Source organism: Colletotrichum gloeosporioides, assembly GCF_011800055.1.
Source record: "Colletotrichum gloeosporioides strain Lc1 chromosome Unknown consensus_84, whole genome shotgun sequence".
Taxonomy (NCBI): domain Eukaryota; kingdom Fungi; phylum Ascomycota; class Sordariomycetes; order Glomerellales; family Glomerellaceae; genus Colletotrichum; species Colletotrichum gloeosporioides.
Genome location: NW_025544729.1, coordinates 581682 through 601890, shown reverse-complemented (window position 1 = coordinate 601890; position 20209 = coordinate 581682). Strand labels below are relative to the sequence as shown.

The window sequence follows — 20209 nt, the reverse complement described above, 5'->3', positions numbered from 1 at the left end:
AAACGTAGGCTCCACGTCCACCCAGGACCGTGCACCTGTCGCCTACCTTACGTTGGCACTAGAAAAATTGCGTCACGTGCGTCCAACAGAGCTCATGTCTGGCTCAGCCAATGGTTTGTGAACCAGAGCTATTGCACTGAAACCCCGCCAACCAAACGAATCGCTCTCAGTGAGGCAGCTAGCCGCTTCTGAAATTCACGATAATTTGATCTCGAGCGCGCCAACTTACCGATACATCGCGGAAAATAATTAGCAACGATGACGGACGCCTCGCGCTGGAAGGCCACTGTTTTTGTGGGTGGCCTAGCTTCTGCAGTCACGGCCTCCAATGTTCACGACGCGTTCATACCGTTCGGTGAGATCGCAGACGTATCGCTCCCCAAGAACGACAAACCGAACTCAACAGAGCCTCATAGAGGATTCGCCTATGTTGAGTACGAGGACGCGGAGGACGCAAAAGAAGCAATCGACAATATGGACCAGTCGGAATTTTTCGGGAGAGTCCTCAAAGTTTCAGCCGCAAAGGTACCAAAGAGTGCCGACGAAGGTCTCGGTAGCAAGAAGGCGCTTTGGGAACAAGTACGTCACCACAGGTCCCGCTCGAATCATATTGATACTGACTGCGCTCATAGGAATCATGGTTGGCGGAGAATGCTGTGAGTGAAGAGGACAGACTCGCCGCAGAGCAGGCGCAGGTTGAAGTGCGTGGCGATGACCCCATGCAGGGTTTGGAGGGGCTTGATGTCGCGGGACCGAGGCCGGAGTGAGGGGGATTTGAAGTTTGGCTTGGGTCTCGTTTTTTTCTTCTCTTTGGCATAGCGATGGCGTTCACACGGTTGCGAATGTACAAATGGACCTGGCCTTCTCCCCGAGACTGGGACGAGAAGCACGTTTGAGAAAGGAAAATGGAAACAGCGTCTCTAGTGCCTTTGGATCTGTCTGTCGTCGTTGACATATACAAATGATTCCCCCCTAATCACACATCGACACTGTGGTCAACCGTCTCCCCTCGTCATCCCGTTCACCATCTAGTGGTGCTCCCTGGCCTCGGCGGCATCGGCGGCGGCCTTGTTCTGGCGCTTGATGCGGATGGTGCTGTCGGTCATGAAGTGGCGGCCGATGGAGTAGGTAGCAGCGGCCAGGGCGAAACCAACGACGACACCTGGTTACGTCAACAATAGTTCGGGCCGACATCTTGATATTCCGGGTCTGACATACCGAGGGGGATCAACTCGGGGGGGATCTGGCGGAGCTTGCGCAGTCTCTGGGAGACGGTGTGGCCTACGGCAATTCATGTCAGCGCTCGCATTCGGTGTCGCAGGGGCGGTCGCAGTCGTCGATGTTCATGTCCGATATCGTGGAAGGCTTCAATGGCTGGGGCCCGGGGTGGACATACCGACTTGGTCCTCAGCCTGCGGGAAAACGTCACAATTAGCTACGGCGGTCCGTCTGGAGACAGCGGGTTTTTTAACGTACAGGAACCGGGGACCTCATGCGCATGGTAGGGCGGAAAGCACGGAGACCGAGAGTAGGACGCATTTTGTCGGTTTTTGTGTTTTTTGAGGGGAGATTTTCGGGTTTTCGGTACAGCTGAGGGAGCAGTCGTTCGCTGATCGGGATTGGATCTCGAAATGAGTGTTTAGAAGTTGAGCCGGCTACCATCAGTCTGGTCTGATGTTAGGCGGGAGCTCGGCCCACCTTTGCAATGCCTGAGGCCCGATTGGCGCATGTCAGGCATCCACACCCGTTCTCGCCCGTCACCACTCACCACCTGATTCTTGGTGCAGAAACGACCTTCAATTGATCTCACTGCAACAACACCAATCGCACGCCGCTGCCCACTCTGCTCCATCACCGAACCGACTTCCAGTCAATTGCACCTCCACGCAGTCAAAATGGCCGACGATCAGGAACTCGTCACCAAGCCCTTCAAGTTCGTCACTGGTACGTCGTGAAATATCCCTCGCCCCCCAGCATGGCCTGATCTTTTTCCGAGGCTAACGTAACTTGTAGCCGGTATGTGCCCTCCGACCGACCCCACGATACCCGCGATGCGACCGCGTCAATTGACGTCGGCCACTATGGACGAATGCCTAACCTGAGCTTGCATAGGCACCGATGCCCGCTTCCCGAACATGAACCAGACCAAGCACTGCTGGCAGAACTACGTCGACTACCACAAGTGCATCAACGCCAAGGGCGAGGACTTCGCCCCCTGCCGCCAGGTTCGACTATCTTGAAGTGCTGCTGGAGGATTCGACAACTAACTGTTTGTAGTTCTGGCTCGGCTACCGCTCCCTCTGCCCCTCCGGCTGGTACCAGCGCTGGGATGAGCAGCGCGGTCAGTACCAAATCCCGATATCAAGGAACCTCATGCTGACAAAGAACAGAGGCCGGCAACTTCCCCGTCAACCTGAACGCATAAGCGATATTGGAGTAGGCTGTACGCAAGTTAGACGGAGGAGCCGGGCGACTGTATTACTTCCAGATGGATTAAGACATCAAATAGAGCATCGGAGGATGTGTCGTGCGACGAGGCTAAAAGCGCACACCGGCGCTGAATGTGAATTCGTGACAGACTGTCTGTAACGCCCGTCCATTATTGTCATTTTATCAAAAACGCAAGCTCGCTGCCTTCCCGTAACTGATCTCCCGAAACTCCGTTCGCCTCCGACGGCGCAAACTCATCGCTAATACGTACTCTCAGTGAAACTGAGAGAACACATGGTTTCACTTCGCCTTTCCCTTGCCCTTAGGATCTTGCTCATCCTCATCGGAGCTCATAAACTCATCGTCTTCGTCAAAGCCGAAAAATGTTCTGGGCTTATCCTTGGAGGTCTTTGCCGGTTCTGATGGAGGCGTCGATTCCTTAGAGCTGCCGCCCTCTTCATCCTCTTCATCCTCTTCATCACTCGTCATGGCCTCGTCCGTCTCCTCAGAGCCGGTAGATACTTGCGATGTGCCGAGCAGATTGTCCTTGTAGTTGCCAGCCTTCATCGCGGCGAGGACGGCCTCACGAGTCCTCTCATTTGCCTCTTCTTTGTCTTCGACCCACTTGCCGTCCAGCCGACCCTTGCCGCCGTTCCTGATTTCATCCTCACGCTTCTCTGACATTTCGACGATCTGCTCCCATCTTTCGCGTCGCTTCTCCTTTTCCTTCTTCTCCATCTCCGGCTTGATGGCGAGGTATTCCGCCAGAGCCTTTGCTTCAGTCACAGTGCGTAGACGTCGGCCATCCAGATTTCTGCTTGAGTTGTTGGCATCTCCCTGGTTGCGCTTCTTCTTGGATGACATGCGACCTCCGGCAGCTCTCAACTGGGATCCGAAACCACCCTTGCCACCACATAGCGGCAGCGACAAGCGCAGGGAGACGAAGTCATCTGATTCAGACGAGAGGAGGTCGGCAACTTGAGCTGTGGAGGACGGCGATAACTCCTTGTTTGATACGGTCGTCAAGATCAGGCGGTTCTCAGTCGCGGGCAGGCGCTCATTCAGCTGCTGGCGCAAATCCGATAGAGTAGTTGATGAAGGCACCGGAAGCACCAAAGTTGACGGGCCCAGGCCAGCGAAAGTGCTGACGAAGACGTTGATGTTCTTCACTGCCATTTCGAAGCGTCGACGTTGTTGTCGTTGTCGATATTGTTGTTGTTGACGTCGTGGTTGTCGGTGTCGTCGATGTGATGGGGCTGCGATGTGACGAATACGCGAGGCGATGAAATGCGATGTTCACCTGGTGACGCTACGCTTATCAGCGATAAGGCCGGGGGTCCATATGAGATTTGGCGCGGAGGGAAGACACAGAAAAAAAGAATGGAAAAAAGGTGGCTCAGCGCTCAAGCCACAGTAGATTTCTCGAGGCAGCGGGGGAGGAGCACCGGCCATCGAGGTACCTCAGAGCACCAAGTACAGTGGGCAAACACCTAACCGTCCACTGGAGCGACTCACCCAGCACGTGACGAGGCCCACCTGATCCAGCAATTGCGACCAGTGTGCCCGAAAAGACAAGTGGGGCCCACACAAACGAGGGCTTGATTTCGAAAATTCAAGAGCGACTGTCGCTGTTGTACGTTCTATATTCCTGCCACCACGACTTCACCCTCCCCAACATCGACCAGCAAGCGACCCGACAACCGCCACGATGTTGATTCCCAAGGCCGACCGCAAGAAGATCCACGAGGTTAGAATTACCATTTCGCCGGCGCGCGAGGAGAATTGCACGCCGTAAGGTCGTCGACGAGAATGCTGACGATGGAAATTTACAGTACCTCTTCCGCGAGGGTGTCCTCGTCGCGAAGAAGGACTACAACCTCCCCAAGCACCCCGATATCGACACCAAGAACCTCTTCGTCGTCAAGGCTTGCCAGTCCCTCACCTCCCGCGGCTATGTCAAGACCCAGTTCTCCTGGCAATACTACTACTACACCCTGACCCCCGAGGGTCTCGACTACCTCCGCGAGTGGCTTCACCTCCCCGCGGAGATCGTTCCTGCCACCCACATCAAGCAGCAGCGCTCCCACGCTCCCCCCCGCGGCATGCTCGGCGAGGGCGAGCGCGAGAGAAGGCCCTTCGGCGGCCGTGGCCGTGGTGAGCGCGGTGACCGTGAGGGTGGCTACCGCCGCCGTGATGCTGGCGAGGGCGGCAAGGAGGGTGGTGCCCCTGGTGGATTCGAGCCCCAGTTGTAAGCATTCCCCCTATGCGCTGGCGATTCGATCTCGTCTGGACTTCGTCGGCGCATTCCTACCAATCTCGAAGACAGTCTGCTAACTGAACACTTGTAGCCGTGGTGGCTTTGGCCGTGGCCGTGGCGCTCCCCCCTCGTAAGAGGTCTCTTTCCTATCGGCTTTTACTCTCGAGACGCATTGGCAAAACAAAAAAAGCACCGACATGTACTCTAAAAAGTGGATGGCCGGAACAGTCGCGCGTCTGTCAACGTCACAGACTACGGGGGAAACATCGTGGGAGTTTGGAGGTTAGATCCTCGGAAATCGTTTGCATCAAAAGGTCATGAATTGCAGCCTGCGGCTTGTGCTGCTTCCTCCAAACCGTGAAACGCCACAATTTGTGTCTCTTTTCTTTGCAAACGCTGTGATGAGCCAGCGGTGTCTGCCGGTCGAGCACGTGGGGGTGGTGCTGAAATCTCGAGAGGTCACGTTTGAAACCTCTGGTATGCATGTCAAGGGGAATGAATGGGAAAAGAAAAAAAGAAACGAGGACTCCTGGTTTTTTTTTATCGGTGTTCTCGGAGTCGGGCTGGAAACGAAAGGGATCGGTCTGGCCTTTGGGAATGTTGAGAGCGGCTCTCCTGCGGTAAGCATCGACGCCAACGCCGACGCCGACGCAGACGCACGTAGGAAATAGCTTCAGCAAGCTGCCCTCACGAATGAACGTATCGTATACTGCACTTTTTGAGACAGCCCCTGTAAAGAAGCAATGCGCTATGTCGCCGTGTGGTAGCCAACTGCCTCGACACCGTGAATCTGTCGACAGCCCTACCCAGAAGCGGCAAGTGTGGTAAAGCAGGTGTGCTCAGAGTAGGAATGCCGAGGAGTGTTGGGCATGCTTCGACGAAGTGGCGGTGACTGCTGCTGAAGCTGGGCTGCTGCTGCGCGAATCTCATGACTGCCAGGTCTTCCGATGGTCTTGCAAGAGTCTCATTCGTGCCCCGCGTAAGTTCGGGAAGCAGATACCATCTCCACACCTTTATTTGCTGTCTTGTCTCAGCGAGTGAGATGCGAAAGATTGGCTTGGAAGGGACGAGGGGACGCCTTCCTCAACGCACTAGCTGGCTTACCAACTGCCAACTGCTAACCTCACGTCGGGTTGCAGCATGTCTGTCTCGCCTTTCTGACCTCCCCTGCCTCCTGCTGTTTGACTTTCGTGCATGTTAACCGGTTTCCGGACACTGTTGCCTCGATATCCCCTAGCCGCGGGACGAGAAGGAGGGATGAAGATGGGGGTGGCTTTGGCTGATCCAGGAAGTATCGCCTCACTTTGCGTGCAAGTCACCTCAGAGTCCTTTCCGCGGCCATCTCCAATCACACACCACCTTCAAAACACACACACTATTGACCGCCCTCCGAATAAGCGACGAATCTTTTCCGAACTCATTGCCAATTCAATCAGATGAACATTGAACATCATTTGCAGGCCATAGGACTTTGTGGCACAGCATGACTGCCATGGCCCGATTTAAGCTCATGAACCACTGAACCACCGAACGCAAAACTCCGCGTCGCACAAAACGGTGGAAAATCATATCAGAGCCTCGAGAAGCCATCCGTATCCGTGCCATCCCATCCGCTCACGCCAACCCGGTACGTAAGCCAGCTCCAGGTGGAGGGAGCGTCTCCACGCCAAGGGCCGGACACGGAGAGGGCCAGCAAACCGGGGAACGGCCGGAAGAGGGCCACCACACCAGGGTAGCGCGTGGGCAGAGCCAGCCTGAGGGATTGTCGCGGGCGCGGGCATGGAAGCGGCAACGCGGTCGAGGCCAGGGGGCTAGTGTGTAAGTTCAATGTCATGTGCCGTGAAGTGTCACCACGTTCTCACACTCCCTGAAGCTTGCGGGAGGGTGGTTTTGTTGAGGCGAGCTGCCTGCCACTCCTCTACTGGACAGTCTCTCGGGGAGGATGGCGGATGTGCGAGATAAGCACCCCGCGGGCGGTGGCCAAGTGGAGCTTGCCAGTCGTCGCAATGGAATACCAGAGAAGAAGCTTTGAAGGTGGTCTTTTTTTCGCTGATGGTGGTGTCAGTTTTTCTCGCTCGCTCTCTCGGAGTTGCAAATTGAGTCCAGAGGACCAGGGCCCCGTTCACCCCCTCTTTCCCTTTCCGATGCATCTTGTCCGTCTTGCCTTCGTCTGACTGGCTGCGAAGGACATCGTCGACCCCATCGAGGTGGGATGAGCTGCTGCCAGACATCGGACTGCCTGGCAATTGTCGAGTGCATGGGGTGTGGGCGCGTCGCCAGCCATTCTCGTTCTGCCCCTCACTTCATAGCTCAATATGTTCCAAACTTCTGTTCACTTCTCCCTGCGCTCGCTGCGGCGTTACAACTGAGCTGCCCTCCGCAGTCAAGCAGCCTGCCCCTCCCCGATTTTTCAAGGCCAGGAAGTTCTAGTTGCCAGTGGCAGCCCTGCTTGATGACGCCGAGTACGCAGCTAGTGCTGGCGGGGAGCTCCCAAGGCGGGGCAACAGGGGTGAATAGCACGGTGACGGGCATTACAATGGGACTCTGCCTTGGCCTTCATTCACTGACGCTCATAATTCTTCCCTCACCGATTCAATGAATTGGCCAGAGTAGACCGGGTCTCGCCACGGGCATGGCATGCCGCTTCGTGTATGTACTAGGTATGATCATAAGGTGGCCGGGTGGTACGTGGAGCTGGACGAGGGGCCGTGGGCGATGCATGCGCAGACGCGGAGGTGGATATGTGGATTGTGGATGCGGGATGCAGCTAGAAGCCATCCCACTACTTCTACCTCATGGCGCAAAGCATAGGTACCACAGCATATTGGTCCTTTTACTCCAAAAAGTGCACCTGGTGTAGACTGGCGAGCCTCGCCGGCTCGATCCCAGGGAGCGTCGAGATGTCGGAACCCTGAACTCAGACACGCAGACCATGGACCCTGGCTTGCCTGCCCCCCCCCCCCTCTCCATCCCAAGATGCGCCCATTCCCCGCGCTGCCCAGAACGCGGGCTTGTTGATGACGCTGCTATATAAGATGCTGCTGCCACCTCCTCAATTACTTAGAATTCACTCTCAAGCTCCTATTCACCGTCCCCCTCCTCTTCTGTCGTGAGCTTTTCTGTATGTTGGTGCTCTCCTCTCCTAGCTAGCCCTAGCTAGCCCTTCGTACTTACACGTCGATGGGCTACTGATCCAACTTCGAGTAACTGATCTCTCCAGAAACCCAAATACAACCCAACGCACAAACACAGCCTTCAAAATGTCGAACCTCCCCAAGCAGATGAAGGCTCTCCGGTATGCTTCTTCCCCAGATCGATAAACAGTTTCTAGAGCTCTCGACGACCCCTCGCGTCCCTTGCAACTTGGCTCACTGAGCATCATTTTACCCCTCCATCGGCGATCGGCTGACCCCTCACCCAGATACGAGAAGCCTGAGGATTGGTCAATTGTCCAGGTTCCTCTCCCAGAGCTCCGCGAGAATGACGTCCTGGTCAAGGTTCGGGCTTGCGGTGTTTGTGGCACTGGTCAGTACTTTTGCGCATTTCCCTCACCTTCAACGCATGATTATAGGACGCCATTGAGGACCCTCAAAGCTAACAGCTGGCCATAGACTTGGTAAGATTTCCTCGCCGAGCCTAGAGATTCGACATTGACACGCGCCGCAGCACATCCACGAGGGCGAGTTCATTGCCAAGTTCCCCTTGATCCCTGGCCACGAGACCGTCGGTGTTGTCGCCGCTGTTGGACCCGTACGTACCTCGCCAAAATCATTGAACAACCCCCAAGGACTCACACTAAGACGCCACAAACAGAAAGTCAAGGACTTCAAGGTTGGCGACCGCGTCGCTGCCGACAACTCCGAACTCTGCAATGAGTGCTTCTACTGCCGCCGCGGAGAGCTGCTGCTCTGCGAGAAGGTACGGCCCCACTTTCCCACTTACACGGCGCCGGAACCCGCACATTGACATGCTTCCCACCCCTCCAGTTCGAGGCCCATGGTGTCACCATGAACGGTGGCTTCGCCGAATACTGCGCGTACCCCGCCGGCAAGGTCTTCAAGATTCACAACCTCAACGACGTCGATGCCACCCTCCTCGAGCCCGCTTCCTGCGCCTGCCACGGCCTGGACAAGATCCGCCCCCGCCTGGGATCCAGCGTTCTGATGTTCGGCGCCGGCCCCACCGGTCTTGTAAGTCCGCTCGGACGGAGCTCCGTGACAAACCGGCCGAACTTTTGTTCCTGACTTTTTGTGTGTGTGATAGATGCTTGCCCAGCTCATGCGCCACAACGGTGGCTGCAACGTCACCATCGCCGCTCCCCAGGGTCTCAAGATGGACCTTGCCAAGAGCCTCGACGCCGCCGACCACTACATTGAGCTCTCTCGCAAGGAGCCCGAGGCACAGTTCGCCCAGCTCAAGAAGGACCACCCGTACGGTTTTGACGTCGTTGTTGAGGCCACTGGTTCCGTCAAGATTCTCGAGGACGCCATCAACTACGTCCGTCGCGGCGGCAAGCTCGTCGTCTACGGGTGAGTGCTTCCAATCGTATGCTCTGGCAACACAATGGCTAATCATACGTCTAGTGTCTACTCCGACTCCGCCCGTGTCTCTTGGCCTCCTTCCAAGATCTTCGGCGACGAGATCACCATTCTCGGATCCTTCTCCGAAACCTACATGTTCCGTACGTCGTCTTCTGCCACTTCTAAAATTCTTACTAACAAGTCCCCAGCCGCCACCATCGACTACCTCGACTCCGGCAAGGTCCGCACCAAGGGCATCGTCAACAAGACCTTCAAGCTCGAGCAGTTCGGCGAGGCTCTCGAGTCTATCCGCAACAAGAGCGCCATCAAGGCTGCTATCGTCTTCGACGATGCCACCGGAGTGTAAGCTTGTGCGAGTCGCATGCCACTAAGCACCAATGCAAAAAACACAAGCACAGAAAAAAACAATACGCCAAATACCATTTACCCTTCGTGGAGTGTCGTTGTTGCCCTGCTATTGTTCACGCACACATTCAAAAAAGAACAAGGTCTCTTTATCTGGCTCATCTCATAACGTTACCTTACTTAGACAAGCATCGGATCGGAGTCAGGGGCCGAGGTTGATGGGACGGTTGTAGGGCGGGTGGACGGACGGTTGACGTTGTTGTTGTTGTTGTTGTTGACCTGGAGGTCGTGGCGCAGTGAGGTGTTGTTGCGCATGATTGATGATGTTGATGACGGTGTGGGTTCACGGTTTCAGGCGGTTGCGGAGTTGAGAGAGAGGATTCTGAAAGCTGGCGACGGTGACAAAAGTATGGTTGTTGTTAGTCTTTCATTCTGTAGCCTGCTGCTCTCGAGAGAATTGATGAGCGATGAAACACATCTTGGCCATTTGGCTTGTTGATTCTATGAGTGTGATGACAGGATGTCGATTTCGTATTTTCTGTGCCTTCGTCGTCTTCGTCGTCCCTTGTGCCGAGATCAATGTCACTGGGTATTCCTTTACGAATACTGCCAATTATTACGACACACGGCCTAGGTGTCAATCTGAAGTATCAGCGCCATGAACTCATTTCTGCACCAAGCTGACTGCACCGATCGTCTCCATTTGGAGACCTGTTTCATTGGCTCATCGTCCATCTCTTCTTAAGGTGCTGCAAAAGCACACTGCAGGCTCCAATGTCGTTATCAATGGCCGTTTCCCGTCCACCCAAGCCAGATTGACTTTTTGGCCCAAGTCCACCTTCCAAGGCACAAAAGCAAAAGATGACGAGAATCTACGCAACTCTCTACTCCGCATGGCAGCCATCCAGTCTTGCTGAATGCCAACGCACCCAATCCCCCTCGTTAACCCACCACCCATTCTTTCCCCGCCTCGAATACTGCGTTGTAAAACCCCGCCATCCCTACCAGAAGTCTTGCCTTGCTTGCGTTAAACTGCGTGACTTCGCCAATCCATGATCCTCCCCCGCCTCCTCTCGCGACGGCCATCCACCCACAGAGTTTGAACCGACCAAAAGCACATGCACACAACATCTTCAACGTAGCGTACCGAGATTCGACATGCCTTCCCCGCACAACGGGGTGCGCCACCGAAGGGCCATGCATAGCCCAAGACGTTGGCCAAATTATGCTTCACTTCTGGCTATCACCTATTAACCCACATTCTCTCTCTCGAGTCAGGTCAATTCTCCCCGACGGCTGAGTTGCAGGCCGGAGATATCCATCGTATCGGCACACAGCCTCCCCCCTGAGGAGGTTTCGCTCTCTCCTTTGCTCTGCCGCTGATACTGCTTCTGCTGTAGGTCTGCCGCTGAGACTGCCGCCGGCCGAGGCGCGGGTCCGGGGTTCGAGGCTGTAGAGGAGGAAGAAAGGGCGGGTAAACAACAAGCGACTATGCTTCCCGAAACGGGACGTCCAAGCGAACGTAGCAGAGGCAAGGCAAGGTTGGGCTCGTCGCCTGCTTGCTTGACGGAGTCGTGGACGAACAGTCAGCTGTGCGAGTGCGGGTGCGGTTGCGGGTGCGGTGCGTGGGCTGGCTGCGCCTGCCCTTGGTCACTTGGCGGGTCTTCTCTGCCGTAATGGTGTTTCAACGCACAGGGAATTGCCGTTTAGGGATTTGGGGAAGGAGGATCTGGTAGGTGCTCGGTCGACGATCGATCTGGCCCGCCGCATAAGCGACCGGTCCCGTTTGTTTACCTACTGCTACCGCCACATCAATTTTTGTTGGATTGAATTTTTTGGATTGTCTTCGTCCCATAATATTGCTTCCCGGGACCCTGCCTGTCTCTGTTTGGGTGGCAGGGTAGCTATGCGAAAAGCTATGCGAACCAGCGCGTTGTGAAGGTGGGTTGTTGGAGACAGACTGCAAGTTCCGAGGCACAAAGCAAGCTGTGGCAGCTTCCGGCACATGGCAGCTGAAGCTGCATGTGTTCTGGCGTCGCTGGAACAATGACCGCCATATAATTGGGATGATAGTATATAAGCTTCGTGTTCCTCTGGCCATCTTTTTGTTCTGGAACCAAACAATTAGCAGCAATCTCAATCAACAATCAGCAAGCACTCATACTCTATTACATCAGTCCGTCGTCATCACTCTAAAGAGCCCACATACCAACAAACAGACCAATCAATCAACATGGATGCCATCACCCAAGCTATCTTGAACCGCTCCAAGCTGGAGGTGGAGTTGATCAAGATCTCCCAGCCGACGGAGGAGTAAGCCAAATCTTCCTTCAATCGCGAAGTTGGCGTGGGATTTTTTTTTTTTTTTTGCGGTCGTGCTGATTATCAACTCTGCAGTTCCTTCGTCATGACCATCGAGAGTAAGGTCACGGGTACTGGACCGATGGGCGCCACCATGCAGCCCATGACCGTCGACATGATGTACAACGGCGGCGTCTTTGGCAAGCTGGACCTGCCCGAGGTCAAGACCAAGTCGAGCGGCACGCTAGTCGTCGTCACAGACCAGACTATCAAGATCATTGACCGCAGCGCTTTCATGGCCTTCGTCAAGGCCATCATGTGCGACGATGAGTTGATCCTGAGACTCGACAACGGTGACTGCACAATCAAGGCGCTTGGTCTGTCAGCAAAGGTCAAGTACGCAAAGGACGTGCACATCGTGGGCATGAAGGGCCCCAAGATCGCACAGGTCAACTCATCGCCTCGCGGCAGCGGATTCGCCAACACGATGAAGGTCTACAACCCCAGCCCGCTCGAGATTGACCACGGCATTAGCATGTTCGAGCTGCGTAATCAAGGCAGCGGCGAGGTTCTGGCAGAGCTGAAGGGAGACTTGAAGATTGTCCGGGGCGAGTTCGAGGTCACAATGGAGGGCACCCTGAAGAAGGGAACCAAGCCATCCGACAAGGCCGTGATGGTGGGTCTCGGCACACAGGAGAAGAACTGGTGCGATGAGACGATCAAGAACATCAACTGCCCCTTCTCGATAACCCCGCAATTCTCTCAGATGCTTCAGTAGATAACCGGCGAGACACGTCGTTGAGTAGAGACCACTGATTTTATGAGCGAATGAGAATACGACCATTTTCAGATTCAGCATTGTGCACATGAATTGTGACCGCGATCGTAAAACTCGTGCTCAGCGCTCGATCAAGCTGTCAACCAAAACCGAAATATTCAAGGCCAGCCCAACGGACTCTGTCCGTGGCAGTGGTCATGGTCATGAGCAACAATCGATCGCGTTGCGATCAGTCTTTGTGCCTTCGTTCGCAAACAGCATTCGCTGCCGGCGAGCGTTGCGTAATGACCTGACAGACGACGCTTGACGTCAGCGGGGAACAGTTGTGGCCGGTGCTCTTTGAAGCTTTCCCAACGGACGTGGAAGACCCCAGTCGACGGGCGGTGACGGGCATTTTCTGGGCTTGGGATGTTGAAAAGCGTATTCGCGGGTGAGGCAGGTTGCTGAAACGGCCGAGGCAGTGTGTTGCGTGAATGAAGTCCGTTGCTGCTGGGGATGAAGTTGAAGGTGTAAGAGCAAGGACCCAATCGGCGCCAGTCATCAGGACGAAACGGGGACCCACGACAGGCAGGAGGACACTGGAGCTTGGCACAGCTGTCGGGAAGGAATTGGGGCAAGAGGAACAAACCGGCCGTCCTCCGGCTTGCGGGGAAGTGCGACCTTGGGCCACTAGCGTGCAGTGCACCCACCGAGTGCTAGCGGGAGGTAAAGCGCCCTGCAGCGAGAGGCCCCCCTGCAGACGGAATTGCAGGTCTCGGCGGTGGTTTGGGTTGGGGTTACACTGAACGATGATGCCCCTCGCCGGGTTGGGGAGGACCTGCTGGGAGCCTGGGACCAATGCTTGGGGCCGGGCAGAGGATGAGGCGAGGCGACCTGACCTGCGGAAGGTCGCCTTGAGTCCCGAAGATCCCTGCTAAGGTGGTAGGCCAGGACCCTGATTAACAGAAAAAACATTTGAGGGTGACAAGGGGGGACGATATGGAAATTGCAGCATTTCTTATCGCTCCACAGGGTCCAGACTTTTTTTTTTCTTCCTGTCGACGTTGACAGACGCGGTTCGCGTGGTGTTTGGTGTTTCTGGAGACTCTAATTACACGAGGGTGTTTAGCAGTTCATGCGATGTATGCAAGGCGCTCCAAGAAAGGGACAGACCTGACCAGGCACCTTGTTAATGAGGCATCAGGGCCCCATTGTGTGTGATGTTGTTGTGGTGCTAGGGATGTGACAGGGAGGTTCATTGGGAGCTGCGCACAGCCAGCCAGCCACGCTGAGTCGCGGGGGGGCCGGTTGGGTAATATTTCGGCCCAGGTGTTGCGATGATTCGCTCGCCCTGGGGACTGCGCGCCCAGCATCTGAATACGAGATGATGCGCCTGGCTGGGGCACCTTACCAGAACATTTCACCTTTTCCGCCCAGCAGCAGCCAGCAACCAGCAGGGAGTGGGCAATCCAGGGCCAACTGTTTGAACTGTGTCTTGTATCGGGAGACTGCCGCGTCTTCGGATGTCCATTGTCCAGCTCAGGACCCGGGCTGCTCTGTGTCTGATGCCATGTACATCCGTCTGCATAAAGCCGTCATCTCACGGGGGTACGGATTATTTGAGACGTAATATGGAGAATAGGACTCGGACGAGGGACGGCGACGGACGGACTTGGAAGGGGACGGGAAGCTCGATGGAAGGACTCTGTAAGCATCGTCAGGTAGAAGGAGGAGAAGCAACAACAACACTACGGTACATCCGAATGAATGCATGCTCTTAGATGCAACACACTGACTGCACTGTCACTGTCACCGTCTGGCCTGATGCCCGCGTGCGCCGCGCAAATTGTTGGCTGGGACACCAAAGGGGTCAGTTCCATTAGCTGCCCTGCCTAAGTGCTCTGGTCCTGCAGTAGCCAACAACAAACAAACGACTCCAACGATGTGTTTAAGCACTCTCTGCGGAATAAGGTCACTTGGCCGTCCGCGATGGCGCTTCTAATCATGTTATGGCCTTCAAGCTAATTCCAGCCCGTTGCAGCAATCCTGTAGCTGGCGCATCGGGAAATTCCTCCTTGCCTTTGCGCCTGCAGCAAAGATCCCTACTTGTATCGCAAACCATCTTCCTCCTGCAGAGCGGCCTGTCTCAGCCGACCTGACGATCCGACGTTGACTTACACACAACAACATTGGACGAGACAAGAAGCAGGTGCAGAGCCTCCCTGCTGCGACCTTTGCCTGGCTATTACTATGTATTACATCCCTACTCCGCCAGCCATTTAGGAATGCCTACCGACTGAAGGCGCACACTCGGCAGCTCCAGCTTCAGCTCTTCAGCTGCTCCTCCTGCTCCCCCGTCCCGAACATCCCATCCCACTTTTACGTCCAGGTCATCTGCCTGTTGCCGTTCCACGTCTTTGCCCGTGTGCGCGTGTGCCGCAGGTCAGGTCCCAGTCAGTTTGCAGTGTCCTTCCCAAGTTCCTGCCTACCTGGCTTGAATGCTTGGTTGGTTTTAACAATTTAATGAAAACCTTGCCTTCCCTGTCCTGTTTCGTTTATTCGTCCCTTCGTTTATACACCCAGCCCGCTGCGCGCATGCCGATTTGCTGCTTGCAGAGGCCCCAATGCTCCTGCCGTCGCAGACATTAGACGACGATCTGGACCTCGCCCGCAAATATGGCTCCTTGGTCGCAACGTCATGCTCCACCTCCTCGTCCTCCTCCTCTCCGTCGACCTTCCGCCGATGTTATCTCCCGGATACACAGCCCCTCCTCTTTAACTGCACCGCCTGGCCAGCTTGGACGACTGCCAGACTATGTGCTTTTGGATAATTCCCAACTGCATGCCGCCGACGAGAGCTCTTCCGAATCCGACTTCCACCCCAGACGTCCGCGGCGACCGACCCATTCCCGATCCATGAGCCACCCCTTTCCAGCGCTGTTCTCCAAAAAGAAGCGCCCTGAACCGACGACCTACGAGACCGACTCTGACTCCGATGATGCGCCCGTCATGACCAAATCATTGGGGAACACGCAGAAAAACACACACAAGCGAGGCGGTGCCAACGGCAGCAGAGATGGCGGCAGCAGAGACTTTGCTACAGGTAACTGCATGACTTGCGGTTCCCTGGTGCGCTGGCCGCGCGACCTGAGGGTCTTCAAATGCACCGTGTGCCTCACCATTAATGACCTCCCTCCCGATCAGCAAGCGAGGGCCAACGCTGGTCCCAAATGGCTTCAGCGCCCGTCCCAGGATTCAACCTCGCCCCAGAAGCAACCTCCCCGCCCTGCCGACCGATACGAGGCCAGACCCATTTCCCTCGACCAGACTAAGAGACTGATCCGGCAATGCATTCGCAACCACCTGACGAGAGCCATTAGGAGGACCTCGAGCTTTGAAGATGAGCGCCGCGAAGTTCTCGAGAAGCACCTGGCCCCTAGCCACGCGGACAATGGCGACCGCCCATGCACCTCGAGACCAATGGGCCCCGGACTTCACAGGCGGCAGAACAGTCACGACAACAGACCGGCCTACCTTTTCCCAGAACAGCCCACGCTGCACCCAAACCCGCAACGAGCGCCCCCACCGTCCAGATCCTTCTCCTCTTCATATCCAGAACGGCCTCCCTCCATGCGGCAACTCGCGGCCGAGGCTAGTGGACCCCGGCCGGCGGACCCGAGATGTTGGCAAGCTGATGATCCGAAGAGAATCTTCAAGCCTCTTGAGGACTACATCATGACCTGCTTCAACTCATTCCATTGTGTGAATTCGTCCTTCTTGTCTCGTCGCCCAGCCCCGGCAGTTCGGTCAGGTAGTGAGTCTGCTCAAAGACGACCTTCCCTTCCACGACCCGAGCCGAGGCATCCGGAGCAGTACAGTGAGACCCCCATTATTGACCTCGATCCTAAACTGCTTCTGCTGGGAGACTTTGCCGAGAACGGAACATGGTGGACAGGCAGTCAGAGTCAGAGTCAAAGTGGGGCACGGCATAAGAGGTCGGCTTCACATCGGATTGATGAGACGCCATCTTTCGTCACGCCTCGCTCTGCGCAGGTTGAGTGGAACGAAGTAGCTGAATGGTATCGAACGATACTCAACGCAGCTGAGTCTTGGATGGCCGTCTATGAAGAGATGAACCGAGAGGCAGGGGCCGGTGCCGAGCCGGGGACGCCAGTACCGGACCCTTTGTCGGCCACGGAACTGCGAGCTTTGGAGTCTCAGCTACTTCACGGACAGGAGCATACTCATAGAGCGCTCCTGAAAGCCACGGAGAATCTGTTGAAACGACCTGGTCGCCCTATGACAGACCCCGAGGACCTGCGATTCCTCCTCATCGTCTTGGAAAACCCGCTCCTGCACGGCGAGCCAAACACTTTCCAGGGACAAGGGCGTCGGAAGGAGACGAGAAGACCCGACGTGCCCAAGCAAGAAGGCTCGGCTGTGAAGACTGGACCTGTTTCGGGACAACATTCCGTCATCATCAAACGAATTTTAGGCTTGATATCAAATTCGTCAAACACCTGTCAAAACCATCTCATTACTTGGTTCGCACGGTATACAGAGTCCAGATTTATCAAAGCCAAAGACTTGGCCGCTGGCTTTTTGACATACAGGCTCATTCGACAGAATGAGAAGAAACAGGAAGTCAGGGTGGACATCACCGCTGGGTTGATTCCGAACATGAGTGCCGGCCACCACTCAGCCGCCTCGCTTCACGCGGCGCTGGGAACTCAAAATGCTCCTTCAAAGAAACAAAAGGAGCAACAGAAGAAGATGGTTTACAACGAAGACTGGCAGATCAAAGCTGCCGCGCGGGTTTTGGCTCTCATATTTGCGGCCAATAACATGACGCATATTCGACGGCCAGATCAGACGGCAAGCACCTCCAGTAGCACCACCCACAGAGGCGGCATTCAGGCGCACGGGCAAATCATTCCGACGAGCGACTTTTACAACACCATGATTGACTACACCGACCTAGTGGCCGAATTCGAGGCTTGGGAATCGAAGCGGGGCCGGTTCTCTTTCTGCCAGTACCCGTTCCTGTTGAGCATGTGGGCGAAATCTCAGATTCTAGAGCATGATGCCCGCAGACAGCAAATGACGAAAGCTCGGGATGCCTTCTTTGACAGCATCATGACGCGGAGGGCTGTCACTCAGTTTCTAGTGCTTGATGTTCGAAGAGAGTGCCTCGTGGATGATAGCCTGAAGGCGGTGAGCGAAGTCATTGGAAGCGGTAGCGAAGACATCAAGAAGGGGTTGCGCATCGTTTTTAAGGGCGAGGAAGGCCTCGATGCCGGTGGTCTGAAAAAAGAATGGTTCCTACTCCTCGTCCGGGAGGTGTTCAATCCTGACCATGGTAGGTTTTGTCCTGTATCTTCTCAGTACTTGTCTGACATCTGCGTAGGCATGTTCATCTACGACGAGGACTCACAGTTCTGCTACTTCAACCCCAACTCCTTCGAGACCTCTGACCAATATTTCCTGGTGGGCGTCGTTATGGGTCTGGCCATCTACAACTCGACTATCCTGGACGTGGCATTGCCACCTTTCGCTTTCCGCAAGCTTCTTGCGTCAGCGCCCAGCTCTTCAACCGGACCTTCCGCCCATCCGCGACCAAATATGAATTACACCCTGGAGGATCTCGCAGAATACCGACCACGACTAGCGGCGGGACTACGCCAATTGCTAGAGTTTGACGGCGATGTTGAGGAAACTTTCCAGCTCGACTTTGTTGTCGATGTCGAGAAGTACGGGATCATTACCCAAGTACCTCTCTGCCCAGGCGGAGAGAGAAAGGCAGTGACCAACGCCAACAAATGGGAGTACGTGAGTCTCTATGTTCGCTACCTGCTTGAGACAGCAGTCACACGCCAATTCGAGCCGTTCAAGCGTGGTTTCTACACTGTCTGTGGAGGCAACGCCCTCTCGCTGTTCAGGCCGGAGGAAATTGAATTGTTGGTGAGAGGCTCAGACACAGCACTCGACGTGGATGCTCTCAGAGGTGTGGCCGAGTACGACAATTGGGGGACCAAGACTCCTGACGGTGTCGAACCTGTCGTTGGCTGGTTTTGGGAAACCTTCAAGGAGGCGACACCGGACGAGCAGAGGAAACTGCTCTCCTTTATTACGGGCACTGATCGAGTGCCGGCAATGGGAGCTGCTCTGCTTCCCATCAAGATAACGTGTTTGGGCGAAGATGAGAACAGGTATCCCATTGCCCGAACATGCTTTAACATGTTGTCCTTGCGGCGCTACGGGTCCAGGGAGAGACTGGAACAAATGTTATGGACTGCTGTCTACGAGAGCGAGGGCTTTGGACTGAAATAATTGTATCACGCGTCAACGACACAGAAATCATTAGCATCCGGAGTTACAGACAACGGCTCCGAAGCCGTCTGAGGGCATTGAAATGCATCTAGATAGGGTGGCAGCAAGATTCACACCGGCTCGCAGCCTGTCGGGTCTCTTTTTGGTTTGGCTCCGGCCTCTTCTTGGATGTACATGGGCGTCAGCTCTCATTACTTTACAATGAACAAAACAAGACTTTTCTTTGTCGTCACTACCCATCTCTGTGTCCATAGCACAGTTACCAGAGCCCCTCATGCCAGGTGTATGTCAATCATGAAGCTGTGCATGGAGCCCCCGGTCCATGTAGAGATTCTTTTTGGTACATTTTGTACATGGTATTCATACATTTTCCTCCTCGCACCTTCCTTCGTGGGCTTATGCGGCAACCTCGGCACGCGCCTTGTCCAACATCGCCTTCTGCTTCTTCGCCTCCTCGCGGATCTTTGCATTGGCGACCCGATCCTTCTCTCCCTTGGCGCGCAACTTCTCCACCTCTTCCATCTCCCGCAACTCCTCGTCGGTCGGGGTTACGGGAGTGGCCTCAGCCTCGGCGATGAAGCGCTCCAGGATCTCTTCGGAGCGCTTGTCCTTGATGTCGAGCTTGACGACACGTTCGTTCTCTGTGGGTTCTGGGGCTTTGCTTCCGTCCATGGCGGAGGAGGGGTTCTGGGGTAGCGTTGCGGGGTCGATGGGTGCGCCCTTGCTGAAGTAGATGTGCAGCATGGCGGCGCCCTCGTTTGTGGCTTTGCGGTTCACGATCATGGGGACGGCGGGGTTGTGGTACTTTAAGCGACGGAGCATGTTCTGCCAGAACTTCCTGTACTGCGGTATCAGTATCTGTTCATACGAGCCGTCTCATGTGCCGGTGAGCATGAAGGGGTACGGTGAGGGTTGACGGACCTGGGGCCCATGTGGCCGCCTTCCATGGTCTTGGCGAACTCCATGTGTATCCTTGTGACATTGGGAGGGAGGATGGCGGCGCCTGGGCCGTGGCGTACCGAAAGAATCTGCAATAGGTTTTCGTGTCAATTCGAGCCATTCGGGGATCGTAAATCGGGTTCTCGAGCGATCATATGTACCTTCTATTCAGACTGTTAGCTTCATTTTCAAGTAGTTTTGCGAAGGAGTAAAATCCTGAAATTTCCAAGACTTACAGCTCTGAGAGCATGCCATCTCTTTCCTACGTTGACCATCTTGGCGGCTGTCTGAGAAGTCTCCAGATATTTT

General features: G+C 55.3%; 9 protein-coding genes across 9 annotated transcripts; 6 read left to right on the top strand and 3 right to left on the bottom strand.

The window, feature by feature from the left end:
• Positions 1-258: 258 nt before the first annotated feature.
• On the top strand, positions 259-767 carry GCG54_00002238 (Peptidyl-prolyl cis-trans isomerase E; the record flags this gene model as incomplete). The annotated part of the gene is made up of 2 exons (XM_045402334.1): positions 259-579; positions 633-767. The coding sequence occupies 2 exons, from the start codon at positions 259-261 to the stop codon at positions 765-767; spliced, it is 456 nt and encodes a 151-aa protein (XP_045258696.1).
• Positions 768-1028: 261 nt separating this feature from the next.
• GCG54_00002237 (uncharacterized protein) lies at positions 1029-1539 on the bottom strand (the record flags this gene model as incomplete). Its single annotated transcript, XM_045402333.1, has 4 exons — positions 1029-1162; positions 1219-1281; positions 1397-1412; positions 1477-1539. The coding sequence occupies 4 exons, from the start codon at positions 1537-1539 to the stop codon at positions 1029-1031; spliced, it is 276 nt and encodes a 91-aa protein (XP_045258695.1).
• A 356-nt stretch (positions 1540-1895) lies between these two features.
• GCG54_00002236 (Cytochrome c oxidase subunit 6B) lies at positions 1896-2425 on the top strand (the record flags this gene model as incomplete). Its single annotated transcript, XM_045402332.1, has 5 exons — positions 1896-1944; positions 2014-2061; positions 2113-2225; positions 2278-2341; positions 2391-2425. The coding sequence occupies 5 exons, from the start codon at positions 1896-1898 to the stop codon at positions 2423-2425; spliced, it is 309 nt and encodes a 102-aa protein (XP_045258694.1).
• Positions 2426-2730: 305 nt separating this feature from the next.
• On the bottom strand, positions 2731-3606 carry GCG54_00002235 (Telomere maintenance protein SDE2; the record flags this gene model as incomplete). Its single annotated transcript, XM_045402331.1, has 1 exon — positions 2731-3606. The coding sequence occupies one exon, from the start codon at positions 3604-3606 to the stop codon at positions 2731-2733; it is 876 nt and encodes a 291-aa protein (XP_045258693.1).
• Positions 3607-4138: 532 nt separating this feature from the next.
• On the top strand, positions 4139-4974 carry GCG54_00002234 (40S ribosomal protein S10-A; the record flags this gene model as incomplete). Its single annotated transcript, XM_045402330.1, has 4 exons — positions 4139-4177; positions 4263-4678; positions 4779-4817; positions 4878-4974. 4 exons carry the CDS (start codon positions 4139-4141, stop codon positions 4972-4974), a joined length of 591 nt encoding a protein of 196 aa, XP_045258692.1.
• Positions 4975-7947: 2973 nt separating this feature from the next.
• Positions 7948-9574, top strand: GCG54_00002233 (D-arabinitol dehydrogenase 1; the record flags this gene model as incomplete). Its single annotated transcript, XM_045402329.1, has 9 exons — positions 7948-7982; positions 8109-8212; positions 8299-8303; positions 8354-8437; positions 8501-8605; positions 8674-8877; positions 8951-9216; positions 9271-9368; positions 9417-9574. The coding sequence occupies 9 exons, from the start codon at positions 7948-7950 to the stop codon at positions 9572-9574; spliced, it is 1059 nt and encodes a 352-aa protein (XP_045258691.1).
• A 2232-nt stretch (positions 9575-11806) lies between these two features.
• GCG54_00002232 (uncharacterized protein) lies at positions 11807-12652 on the top strand (the record flags this gene model as incomplete). Its single annotated transcript, XM_045402328.1, has 2 exons — positions 11807-11886; positions 11971-12652. The coding sequence occupies 2 exons, from the start codon at positions 11807-11809 to the stop codon at positions 12650-12652; spliced, it is 762 nt and encodes a 253-aa protein (XP_045258690.1).
• Positions 12653-15307: 2655 nt separating this feature from the next.
• On the top strand, positions 15308-18961 carry GCG54_00002231 (putative E3 ubiquitin-protein ligase mug30; the record flags this gene model as incomplete). The annotated part of the gene is made up of 2 exons (XM_045402327.1): positions 15308-17990; positions 18039-18961. The coding sequence occupies 2 exons, from the start codon at positions 15308-15310 to the stop codon at positions 18959-18961; spliced, it is 3606 nt and encodes a 1201-aa protein (XP_045258689.1).
• Positions 18962-19357: 396 nt separating this feature from the next.
• Positions 19358-20175, bottom strand: GCG54_00002230 (uncharacterized protein; the record flags this gene model as incomplete). The annotated part of the gene is made up of 3 exons (XM_045402326.1): positions 19358-19799; positions 19883-19989; positions 20137-20175. The coding sequence occupies 3 exons, from the start codon at positions 20173-20175 to the stop codon at positions 19358-19360; spliced, it is 588 nt and encodes a 195-aa protein (XP_045258688.1).
• Between the last annotated feature and the right edge of the window lie 34 nt (positions 20176-20209).